The sequence below is a fragment of the Pipistrellus kuhlii genome, unplaced genomic scaffold, assembly GCF_014108245.1.
Source record: "Pipistrellus kuhlii isolate mPipKuh1 unplaced genomic scaffold, mPipKuh1.p scaffold_m20_p_6, whole genome shotgun sequence".
In the NCBI taxonomy this organism is placed as follows: domain Eukaryota; kingdom Metazoa; phylum Chordata; class Mammalia; order Chiroptera; family Vespertilionidae; genus Pipistrellus; species Pipistrellus kuhlii.
This window is the reverse complement of record NW_023425562.1, coordinates 25,933,579-25,946,465: the sequence shown is the minus strand read 5'-3', so window position 1 is coordinate 25,946,465 and position 12,887 is coordinate 25,933,579. Positions and strand designations below refer to the sequence as shown.

At 49.3% G+C, this 12,887-nt stretch overlaps 1 protein-coding gene across 4 annotated transcripts in view; it reads right to left on the bottom strand.

Moving 5' to 3' along the window:
• Nucleotides 1-12,421, bottom strand: part of SLC41A3 (solute carrier family 41 member 3) — a 37,958-nt gene extending 25,537 nt beyond the window's left edge. Inside the window, exons 1-3 of one of the 4 annotated variants that reach the window (XM_045574444.1) lie at nt 12,296-12,421; nt 6,320-6,606; nt 558-596 (exon numbers count right to left, since the gene is read on the bottom strand). In XM_045574444.1, the coding sequence (XP_045430400.1) occupies nt 558-596; nt 6,320-6,574 (294 nt within the window). In that variant the 5' untranslated portion in view covers nt 6,575-6,606; nt 12,296-12,421. Of the gene's footprint in view, nt 1-557; nt 597-6,319; nt 6,607-12,062; nt 12,187-12,295 lie in introns of those variants that run through there. The other 3 variants (XM_045574442.1, XM_036419361.2, XM_036419364.2) reach the window with 3 other exon arrangements.
• Between the last annotated feature and the right edge of the window lie 466 nt (nt 12,422-12,887).

Sequence of the window (12,887 nt, the reverse complement as noted above, 5' to 3'; positions counted from 1 at the left end):
CAGCCTAACATACCTTCCCCAGAATTCACAAAGTACTTTTTTTTTTTTTTTAAGCTGTCTGAAGGTAAGTCCAATTAATGCAAGTATGAATTGCACAAGAATCTACTCTCCCTTTCTGAACTGTGCTCCTCTTGAGAAGGAAGTCTGACTGACTCACTACTGCAATCTTCACCACACAGAAAACGATTAATTTACTCCACAGATTAATACTCAGGGCCTATTATTTTCCAGATTCTGATCTAACGGTCTAACAGATGTGGTGCATCTGTCAGTGGAACAGATATGTACAGTACTGAGCTTTCCGGTGTAGTAGATCATCGTAAAAAGGAAAATGCAATTATAACTTGGGGAAAGTTATCTGAAGGAAAGTCAAGAAATGCTGAGCGCAGAGAGCAGCATCAACTACACACATGCGCTAAAATGACCAGCAAATGAATGAACAAATGAATGAAAGAATGACAGATCTTCAGTTTCCCATGCTTCTCAATACCCTTTAACAAGGAATCATTTCATGTTAAATCAATCACCAGACTCTCAAAATATCTGCAGATGCTTACCAGCAAGTACTGCCTTCCATAGGCCCTGAAAGCTTCACCCTAGTTGTATCAGAGGCAGGACTGAGACTCTTAGCTCTTGACTCCCACTGTAGCCTGCCCCCACTGCCCTCCCTTGCTGAACACTCTCTGACCTTTTCGCCTGTACCAGGAGGAGGCTGAGATGAATGGTGTGTTTCTGAGAAAACAGGTGCAGAAGTTATCTGGTTTAAGGGAGCTAACCGGTTTAAAACAAAACCCCGCTCAGCTGGCCCGAGACACCGATCACACCACTCCCAGGGCACACTGCTGGAGAGGCCCCAGCACGCAATCACTTTCTTCTGACCTTGGCAACTCCTGAGATTTCTTTATAGTTCTGAATGTGTTCAGACATCATAATACAATATGTCAACACACACAGCAAGACCATAAACCATTCTCATCAGTACAGAAGATATGGAAATAGTTAATCACGTATACAATTTCATATAGATTCCTGATTAAGCAAGTTATTAATCATTACAAAAATGTGTCTCAGTTTTAAAAAAAAAAAGTCACACTCACACAGACATACAAACAGTAAAAAATTCAGAAAGGCCAAAACCAGTCTGGCTCAGTGGACAGAGCATCGGTCTGCGGACTGAAAGGTCCCAGGTTCGATTCCAGTCAAGGACATGTACATTGGTTGCGGGCACATCCAGTAGGAGACAGCTGGTCGATGTTTCTCTCTCATCGATGTTTCTAGCTCTCTATCTCTCTCCCTTCCTCTTTGTAAAAAAATCAATAAAATATATATTAAAAAAAAAAAGTTCAGAAAGATATATATCCAGGTGTTCAATGTGGTTATGTTTGAGTGGCATAATTATAAATGACCTTTATTTTATAATTTGCTACATATTCTATTGTGATTTTTTTTTGCTTTTATAACCATCAACTGTCACCAAAAATAAATAAAAGATTTCATTATGTGAGATAAATTACTTTCCTTGAAACTTGAGAACAAAATGTGTCAACATAGTTTATTGGGTCATAATCCAAAAATAAATAAATAAATAAATCTAGAATGTGATTTTAAAAATAGTTCAGTAGCACAGTGGAAAATCTCCAAGGAGCTTAAACTGGATCCCAGGGCTGTACCAGGTAGCGGTGGAATCTGGGTCAAGCATCAGGTGGATTTCTGGGTGACCTATAACAAGTCCCTGCCCTGTGGCCTCTAACCACGCACAGCCCCCAGCATGAGACGGGACTGCATCAGCGGTTTTCAGTCCACAATGCCATCACAACTACCTGGGAGCTCCTGAAACGTGCAGCCCCACCTGAGGGCGGACCAATGAATCAGATCCCCAGGCCTATGGCATCAGAACCACACCTTGATTTATATGCCAACACCCCTTGATTTTTAGGGTGTGTGCCACTGCAGCATAGTTAGGAGGTGCCGAGGGTGGCAGAGGACTCTGGAATGCATATTGCATATTGCCGTTCCTAGCTTTCACTTCTTATTCTTCAGTGAGAACTGGCCATATTCCCAGGAGCATACCTTCCAAACGGCCTCCTGTTCCTTTCCTGGGTCACCTTGAGCCTTGGCTGATTCTGAGCCAAACGGTCATTCTTAAAGGCCTGAATTCTTTCCCACCCTGTCAGGTCTTCAGAAACCAAGCCAATTACTTTTTCAATAACAGGAAAAGTTCTTTATTTTCTGCTTCTTTGGCTAGGCAGACCTACCCACAAGTAAAAATGGGCTGAGTCGCTCGCTCCCAGCCCTGTCCAGCTTACACTCATGAAGTTTCTCTAAGTAGCTCCTTCAGGTCACTCAGGCCTCACTCCAGCATCTCCTCCTCAGAAAGGCCTTCTCGGACTCCCCTGAAGCCTACCACCCAGGTCTGTTTTCATCGTAGCCCTTACTGCCATCTGACATTGACTTATGCATCTACTGTCTGTCATCGATTGTTGCCTTCTGCACATGCCCTGACCAGGGCCTGGGCTGGGGAGGAATCTGCAAGCAAGGTACGTGCCCTTGTCCTGAATCGAACCTGGAGCCCTTTGGCCCACAAGCTGATGCTCTAACCACTGTGCAAAACTGGCTAGGGCTCCCCACTTGGTTTTGACAGCTGTGAGAGCAGGGCCTGGCTGTCGTGTCCACCTTGGTGTTGTCCAGCATAATGCTGGCCCATGGCACACATACTCATGTTGCACGAATGAGTGAATGAATGACCTTATATAATAAAAAGGTAATATGCAAATTGACCCTAATGGCAGAATGACCAGAAAGACGGCTCGATCAGTCACCACGAAGCGCACTGACCACCTCTCGGTCCCTTTCTCAGGCTGGCAGGCTCCCATCGCCTGATGGTGAACAGGCAACTGGGGTTGGGTGGCGGGGGATGCCAGTGGTGCCAAGCCAATGCCCCTGCCCTGCCAGTTGCCCCACACACAGAGGGCGACCTACAGCGGGGGTGGGGCCGGCGAGCGGGCAGGAACAGCCTACCTCTTAGTCCCTACCCGCCTCCCCCGCCCCCTCCCCAGCATCAGGCTCCAATCACCCATGAATGGGGAACGAGGAGTGGGGGGCGGTGGGGGGCGGTGGGGGGCAGGCTGGCTGTGGGCAGCTGGGAAAGATGGCCCAGATCACAGGCCAGGCCTAGGAATCATACCCACGCATGAATTTTGTGCACCACGGCACAAATAAACAGAATCATAGAAACAAAGAGAAAAAGAAACCCAGACAGCCTTTCATACGGCTGAGTGGTGTCAAGCCTAAAATTATGATTTGCTGCCTTGACATTTGGCGAAACCATGGCCTCATTGCAACTTGCCCTCCCCTCTCTGCTCCAGCAGATAAGGTCCCCTAGCTAAGCAATGCTTCTTATCAGGGGGACCAGGCACAGTTCCCGATTATGCCGGAAGTGGGTTTTAGTTCCTGCCAGCCCATGAGATTATTCAAACAAGCTAATCTCACCCTCCCCCAGAACCAGTGGGCACTTCACCCTATTGTTCCTACACTGCCTGCCTCCCACAGCCCCTGGCGATTTGCTCTGCTCCCAAGCACAGCCTGTGTGGCCCTGAGTGGTAGGCAGTGTCCTTCTCCCCCAGGCTCTGAGTGCGTGCCTGATCAACTCTCTATCCCTCTCAATTACTCTCTGTAAAAAATCAATAAAATGTATTTAAAATTAAAAAAAAGTAGTTAATACAGCCCAATGTAAGCTAAAACAAGGCCTTCAAGGACTGATACTTTTCATATAAGACCTACTGAGTGAGGGTCTGATTACCACCTTTTAAAAGTGCTTCTCCTTGCCGAAACCGGTTTGGCTCAGCGGTAGAGCATCAGTCTGCGGACTGAAAGGTCCCAGGTTCGATTCCGGTCAAGGGCATGTATGTTGGTTGTGGGCACATCCCCAGTTGAGGGTGCGCAAGAGGCAGCTGGTCGATGTTTCTCTCTCATCGATGTTTCTAGCTCTCTATCTCTCTTCCTTCCTCTCTGTAAAAAATCAATAAAATATATTTTAAATAAATAAATAAATAAATAAATAAATAAATAAAAGTGCTTCTCCTCTTAAAAGTCCAGTTTGGCCTGTTCTTAAACTTGGAAAGAATATAAGGTGCTTTGGCGTGGATGACCACAACCACAATGCCGTGGTTCCATCCAGTGAGACCCACAATCCAATGCTATTGAAATTACTGACTCCATCCAGTCAGCAACCAGTAAACATTTTGCTACTATAGACCTGGCTAACATGTTCTGTTCAGAGCCTATTTCAACAGCCTCTCAGCCACCATTGATCTTCAGCTCTGACAGGATACGAAGCATCTTTTCCAGGTTTCTCGTGGGCCACCTCACCAGCTCTGCCATCACACAGACTTTGCAGGCAAGATCTTAACTGCGTGCACCTTTCTCTTTAGCATAGGTCTGACAATACCCTGTGGCCACCCATCTCCAAGAAGACTCACGTGAACACACCCATTAAAATCATCCAAATACTCACACAGGAGCTCACAAGAAAAGGGTGGGCTATGGTCCCACATGTGGGGCAATTTGCCACATTGGTCAAATTCCTAAAAATTATTTGGTACAGCTGAAACCGGTTTGGCTCAGTAGATAGAGCATCAGCCTGCGGACTGGAAGGTCCCAGGTTCAATTCCAGTCAAGGGCATGTACCTTGGTTGCAGGCACATCCTCAGTGGGGGGTGTGCAGGAGGCAGCTGATCGATGTTTCTCTCTCATCATCCATGTCTCTAATTTTCTATCCCTCTCCCTTCCTCTCTGAAAAAAAAAAAAAAAATAGAATATATTTTTTAAAATTATTTGGTACATTGAGGGCAATCCGATCCTCCACACTGTCATAAAACAGCTATTGACCTCTCGGCATCCACAATGCCCGACATCTTTCAGTCCTTTTTGGATTCTGGAGGCAACGCAGTCCGCATCTACACACTTCACCGATGCCCACCGATGCTGTCACTTCAAAGCAGCCTGCAGTGAAGGAGCACCTCCAGCAAGAGGCGCTAGAATCTGTCCGAATTAACACCAGCAGGCACTCCCATCAGTGCCCTCGGGGACTCTTTCACGGTAGACAGAGGCTCCACCTATGTTTCCTGGAGTCTCTGGACCACCTACAATAAATAAGTCACTCACGGGGTTCTGATCCAAGAAACTGCCCTCCTGCCTGCACTACACGTCAACAGAGCACTGACTGCTGGATGCACCGCGCACTCCCGGAAAGAGAGGCTCTCACAGGCCCTGGCCCTGGCCCCTCAATACCCAGATGCTCATTGAGCCCTGGCAGGCACAGCTACCCAGGCCTCCTCATTACAGGAAAGAGCCACACCTGAGCCCTCTGGCACATCCTACCTGCAGGAGAGAGTAGCTTCCCCTATCCTCAGTCCCTTGCCAGATGCCACAGTGCCAGAGGGGTCACCCCTCCCCCAAGCTCCTTGGCTACGTGGGCACACCCCCCCACCTTGAGACCCACTGAGTGAGCAGTGTTGACAAGAAACATGCAAACCCTCATTTTGGCCAAAACGAGGACATGTGCTGGGGAGCAAGATCTCAAATGCTCCCAAAAGTAACAGTTTTGTAGATTCTTTCATGCATTTGAAATTAAGGAGGGACATAAAGAAGACTGGAGAGAGCAGAGCAGGGATTGGATTGTAGAATCATTAAAATGATGTACTCTCATGAGGGTTAATACCTTCTCCAAGGGGTAGTTACTTCCGTTATTTCAAAGGTGTGTTGATCTAGAATCTAGATGCACAGAAACAATGGGCAGGGCTTACTAAAGGCAAAGATAAACCTTTTACTAAAAGTTATAGGCCTGGGGCAACACTACTCACCTTGACCTGCCCAGTTAGAAGTTTATGATCAGATCATCCTATGAAATTACTTTCCATGGAACCCCTGTTTTATCCACATAGTTAAGTTACAGGGTGGCAATCCTGCTGAGGCCATCAATAAGTCTGGCATTGATTAATGTGGATTGATGCTCCCTGGGGGTACACACTCCTTGCACCCCCAGTCCCACAGGTGTCTAAACTGAAGTTACTGGCCACCAAGGGGAACCCATATAGTTCACCTCTCCTTCCTGGTCCACAGCCTGCTTAACCTGGGTTACGTTTAGTCTCTGTCACCAATAACGAAAAGAACCTTTACCAATTTATAGGAAAGTTGTATTTGAGAGGAGGAGGCCCTACCCTATGCTCCTCAAGCTGGGCCAAACATGTAGCTGCCTACCCTTTAGGGTGACATTAGGCAGTGCCCCCAACACCATCATCCCCACTTAGTTCCCACTTACCTGGAAATAGTTCAGAAGTATGCCAGCCCCAGACAGTCCCAGGCCTGCAAACATGAAGGGCACGGTCACCTCAAAGCCAATGGACAAGGCCGTCTCCTTGCTGAGTTCAGTCCCCAGCAGTTTAGAGGTCACCCTCTGGCTCTCAGGGACGACCAGAGGGCCATCTTCGGAGGCTGCGTGGACTCTCCCTGTGCTGAGGGCGGGGGGCAGCCCCAGCTCCTCCGGCCTCCGCTGCCGGGTCTCCGTCCCGTCCATGTGACCACAGCTGAGCCCCTGGCAGCCCGCACCTGGTGAGAAGGAAAGCCTCTATTTTGTAACAAACTGTTGTTTGGAATTTTCTGCTCTTAGATGGCGTCTTATTCTAAAATGTTGCTTTCTAGTCTGCTTTAACCTATTGGAATAACGATGAAGATAAATTTAGCTGTATGACCTTATAGGCCAGAGACTAGATATGCCATAATCTCAATGCCATGCCAGGTGCACTTTTTAACTGGATAGAACTGTATTGTTTTCAAGGCCAGCATCGAGATAGCCACTTAATGCACATAGGGCTGGCTCTTTAATAAAAAGGGAAGTTCTGCTTGTAGCCTTGCTTAGAATTTGAATTCATTTTCTCTAAGCCCATGGCGCGCAATGAATAAAGTCTCTCCAAACTCTCCTCCTGCATTGTTTGATTGTTCGGGAACTCTGTAACACTGGGAGACACAGAGCAGCAGGGATGGTAGGGCAGAGTTCCTGACCCCCAACAGAGCTGATAGCCTCTAAGATAGGGGTGTCGAACTCAATCAGAGAAGGGGCCAAAATCTAAAATCCAGCCTAAATCACGGGCCGAATGGTTTACTGAACAGTCATAAACTGTCATTGTGATGGAAACGCAGCGGAGTGCAGTGATGACAGCGCGGTGCGGACCACATTGCAAGGCCTGGCGGGACGGATTTGGCCCGCGGGCCTTGTGTTTGACACATGTGCTCTAAGACATCAGGCCCTTCTCTCAGTGGCTGCCATCGTCCCAGTCAATCCACAGCCCTTCACTTGGTGCCTGCTCCAGGCGGCCTCCTGCAACCCCAATTCACACACATTTTTATTTAATATGCACACGCTTGAGAACAAAACACATACATACAAAAGACAGCATTAAAATACATGAATTGTAACCAGCAAAACCGGTGGTATAAGGACTTCTCAAAGTTCTCTCTTTCATAAAAGCAACAGGAAAACTGTCAGAAGTAACTTTTTTGAAACTCTGGGATCCTTCAGTCCGCAGGCCTGTGCACCATCCACTGAGCCAAGCCAGCTAGGACAACACAGGATTCATTCAAGAGAAAATGCTGAATCTCAGCAAGAATAGCAACATTGTAATGTCCATAATGTTTCAACTTGCCTTATTCCCATCCCCGGCTCCCCCCTCAGCGGCAGCCTTAAAAAAAACTTTAAAAAGAGAGGCAGGGAATAGAATGGGCTTCAGCTATTTCAAAGCCTCATTCCCAAAGGATTTTCGTTATTTGACCTACCAGGTGGTTCACTGGAAGATGCCACTTGTAGACAGCCTGATTTCACGGGACTCCTAGGTCACTTCGCATAAAAAGGCTTTCCCTAGAGCCGTGGTGGGCCGCCACACGCGGCTCTTTGGCCCCTTGAGTGCGGCTCTTCCACAAAATACCACGGCCTGGGTGAGTCTATTTTGAAGAAGTGGCATTAGAAGAAGTTTAAGTTTAAAAAATTTGGCTCTCAAAAGGAATTTCAATCGTTGTACTATTGATATTTGGCTCTGTTGACTGAGTTTGCCAACCACTGCCCTGGAGGACATTTGTTGAAAACAATTGTGGCTGCCAGAGGTAGTAGATAATAGTTGGGATAAACAATACACTAACAGAAACCTAAAAGGAAAAGCTAAGGAATAAGATGCCTATACAGACTCTAAAAGTTCCTACACATTTGGGGGAATCTAAAAGGCTGCTCATATTGAGCTGAGCATATGAAATACCTGCAAAGGCCTGGAGCCTGCTCACCCCTGGCTAATTGGGAGACGCTGCACAGGCAGAAAGGGGAGGGGAAGGCAGAGTTGTAATGACCTGACTGAATGTTAAGGGTGTGCCCCAACAGCAAACAGAGCCCCTTGGCAAAGACTCAGAGACTTACAGGTTCCGGGCACAGTGATCAAGGAAATCTCTAACCAAACATTACCTCACCTCTAAATGGAGACTTCAAGGAATACAGACTAAAGAATGAGCTCAGAAAAGTTACTAAACAAATAACAACTACAACAAACAGCAATAATAAGAAACCCTAAGAAGGGAGAATCTGATTTCCAGAGTCAACAGTGTGCTAACAGAAATAAAAAAATCAACAAGCCCGGCTGGTGTGGCTCAATGGTTGAGCATCAACCTATGAACCAGGAGATCACAGTTCGATTCCCAGTCAGGGCACATGCCCGGGTTGCAGGCTCCATCCCCAGTTGGGGGGAGGCAGGGTGTGCAGGAGGCAGTTGATCAATGATTCTCTATCATCATTGATGTTTCTATCTCTCCCTTCCTCTCTGAAATCAATTAAAAAAAATACCTATTTTTTAAAAAATCAACAATTCCTCCTTAACCCCAAGGAATGGAAATGCTGATGGAGAAAGAGGCAAGAGACAGGTGCTCAGTAGAAGAAAGAGAAGCGTCCAGTCAGCCCGACAAGACTAGAGTCTGGGGGAATGACTTAAACCCAGCAGGCGGAACCCCTCTCATCATCAGAGGGCCCAAAGGCTCAGGGAGAGAGAAGCGCCCCACACTGCCTGGGGGAGGGAGGCAGTGGGTCCACCTCTGTGAAAGGCAACTTGGTAGTGACTATCCAGGGCCCACAAGGCACAACCATGGTGACGAACATGGGCGCAGGAGGAGACACACCCAAGAGCAGTGACGGCAGCTGGACCGGGCACCTGACAGCACCGCCCATGCTGAGCTGCTTGGTGTCCCCGAGCGGGAATGAGTGTGGCTCTGCAGGAAGTGCAGCACTGCGGGCACAGCACAGAAGCCTCTTCCTCATGGAACCGCTGTCACCCGGGGAAAGCAGGCCGAAGGATGGCGCCTGGAAACATCCCACACTTCCCGGCCTGTGGTCCACCTTCACTGCACGTGTGGGGGAGGGCAGGGAAAGGTCTGGCCAGGGGTGGCCTCAGGGGGGAGGGGAGCTGCTGGGACAGAGGCCCCAGTTCACTGGAAATGTGGGAGTGTTTTGTAAAGAGAATGTGTTCAAATGTCACTGAGGTTGATAAGAAATGAGTACAGTTGGACAAACCAGATCCCGAAGGACCAGCCTGCTGGTGAGAGACGCTCCTGTCAGGAGTGGGATGTGGGTGCAGGAAAACCCTCCTTTAGCCGCAAAGAAAAGTGAGGCTGGGGGAAGACGTCCCCCAATGAGAGACAACAGACTGAGGAGGGCACTGACACATGAGAAGATGGGGGAGGGGGAGGAGAAAAGAAGCCAGCCCTGGATCCCCAGCCTCTGGGCACCCCAGTGTTCTGGAACCTGGTCCTTAGCACCTCATACAAAGGTGGGGGGCAGAGCCATTCCTGACCACTCTGGGGGCTGGGGGTGGGTCCTGATGCTGTGAGGCCTCAGCCCCCTGGGCGTCACAGGTGACCTGGGCCAGGGGGAGAGCTTTGGAGCCTGCCACAGGGACTGGACTCTCAGCTTCTCCCCTTCCTGGATGCATGGCTTACAACAGTTCCATTTCTGTGGCTCCACTGCCTCATCTGGTAAATGGGGATAACTGCACCTCCTTCACAAGAGTTGTGAAGAGTGTGTTATGGTAAAAACCACTGAAACCTGTAAAGAATTTTTGTGAGTTTATTTGAGCCTAGCTGTTGACATATGCCGGGAAGCAGAACCTCAACGGACTGAGATAATGCTCCAGAGGTTGGCAGGTTACATCTGTATTTATACATCTCAGTCAAAGGAAGAGACATAGGTGGGTTACATGAAATCCTTTGGTGACAGACTATAGAGGCAGGAGAAAGCAAAGCAGGGAACCCCTGGGATTGCATAAGAAGTAAAATGATGAACACATACTTAGGTGGTACCAGAACAATTAACATGATAATGAAGGAATTTGTGGTCTCTGTCCTGGTGCCCAACCCAAGAGGTCCAGAAAAAGGGAAGTTACAAGTTACCAGACATTTCAAAGAGTATGTTATTATAGATGCAAAAAGACAATTAAGGAAAAGGTTGACCTTGTCAGTGAAGATACCAGCCTAGGATGTAACCCACCATAACTGCTTTTTTAAAAAATAATATATTTTATTGATTTTCTACAGAGAGGAAGAGAGAGGGATAGAGAACTAGAAACTGGTTTCGGCCATAACTGCTTTTAAAGTTTAATTTCAGCCGAAACCGGTTTGGCTAAGTGGATAGAGAGTTGGCCTGCAGACTGAAAGGTCCCAGGTTCGATTCTGGTCAAGGGCATGTGCCTTGGTTGAGGGCGCATCCCCAGTAGGGGGTGTGCAAGAGGCAGCAGATCGATGTTTCTCTCTCATGGATGTTTCTGACTCTCTCTTCTTCTCTGTAAAAAGTCAATAAAAAAAAAAAATATATATATATATATGTGTGTGTGTGTGTGTATATATATATATGTATATATATGTGTATATGTGTGTATATATATGTGTATATATATATATATTGATATATACACATATATATATATAAAAAATATATATATATTTTTTTTAAGTTTAATTTCAGACCATCCTTTGTGGTTACTTTAAGGCTCTGAGTTTGCAAGGCCGCCATGCAGGCCTCCCCTGAGTTTGTCAGGTTAGTACAGTGGTCGGCAAACTGCAGCTATAGAGCCACATAAGGCTCTTTGGCCCCTTAAGTGTGGCTCTCCCACAAAAAACCACGTGCAGGTGCACACATACAGTGGCCCATGCACGGAAGTTGGTTTTCGGCTCCCTCTCAAAAGAAATTTCAATTGTTGTACTGTTGATATTTGGCTCTGTTGACTAATGAGTTTGCCGACCACTAGGTTAGCATGTGGCCCCTTTCCTCCACAAATGCAAAGTACCTCATTTGCATCACAGGACACACCTGGCTGGTCAGGATCCACCTGAGCAGTTTCTGACCAGCTGGGGAGAGGGAGGAGCTGGAGAATCTGGGTGGGGAGCAGGACAGTTAGCCCAGACACCAGGAGTTTGGGGTGCCCCCTATAGGGGACAGAGCCTCAGCGATACCTTAAAAAACAGGACTTGCCCCTCACCCCCAAGCTCTGGGTCCCCTCTCCAGCGCGTTCCCCACCCCACACCCGCCAGCACCATCCCGCCCGGCACCCGCAGTATCCCTCCCGCTTACCAAGTGCCCTTGACAGCGCCCCCTTTCCCCAGCCCAGAACCCGTCTTGTTCCTTTCCCACCGCCTTCCCTCTCCCCCTTTTCCTCCTCCACCGCGTACCTCCCGCCGCGGGTTCTTAGCCAGGGCGCCGCGAACCCGGGCCTCTCATCGGATCCCTGCGCCCTAAGCCCCTGACTCCCATCGGATCCCCGCTGCCCAAGCCCCGGGCTCCCCGGTGTGCCCCACCCAGCCCGGGATCCCCTCGGACCGCTCCCTACTCTGCCTCTCCTCCGCCCTCTGCACATCCCGGCTCCGCTCCGGCTCCGGCTCCGGCTCTTCCCCGCCCGGGCCCTCCCTCGGAACGCCCGGGCTCCGCAGCGGGCCCCGCACTCCGCGCACCCGGCCCGGCCCCGGCCCCGGCCCCGGCCGCTTACCGATCCCACTCCGGGCCGCGGCGAGCAGAGGCCGGCCGCAGGCGGAGGACGAGCGGCCGCATGCGGCCCCGGAGGAAGCGGCAGAGGCGGGCTCCCCACCGCCTCCCTCCCTCCCTCCCGCCCCGCGGCCTGCGGCACCGGAGGAAGCGGATCGCGCGCCGGAAGGCTGGGCCGCCAGGCCGCGCCCTCGGGGCTGGAGCGCGGGGTCGCAGCGGGAGGTTTGGGGTCAGTACCTGCCCCAGGCGGAGTCACCCCGGGAAAGACCGTCTCCTGCGCGCAGAACTGTCCCAGGCCTTTTTTGGGGGAAGAAGCTTCGCTTTTGAGGCCGCTTTACCAAGATGGAACCGGTCTCCAGCTAAGAAAGCTCCAGGGAGGAAAGGGGCCAGGAGGGTTTCTTCCTTAAAGGGTGTGGGAAGAATGGCCGCTCCTAAGGCGTGGATGCCTGGCCTGCAGCTATCCAGTCTCCAGGATTAGTGTCGTGCTGCTGTAGGTAACTTTAATCATGGAAATGTTCAGACCTACAAACGCCTGGAAATAAGGAAATGGTCCACAGCCGGCGGCCACCTTCAATGACGTGCATCTTCGTTTACCCATCTGTGCTCCTCCCCCGCGCACACCTGCCCACACCCACCCGTCATTTTAATGCATTCCCCTAAGTCGACATAGCCCTCCTTTAAATACCTGGGCATGTTTATCTAAATGATAGATCTGTGTAGGTTTTTTTTCTCTCCCACACTCACAGTATCACACCTACAAAATTCACAACACCCGGTTCAATTTCTCCTGATTGACTCAAAATAGGTCTTTTGACAACTGGCCTTTCTA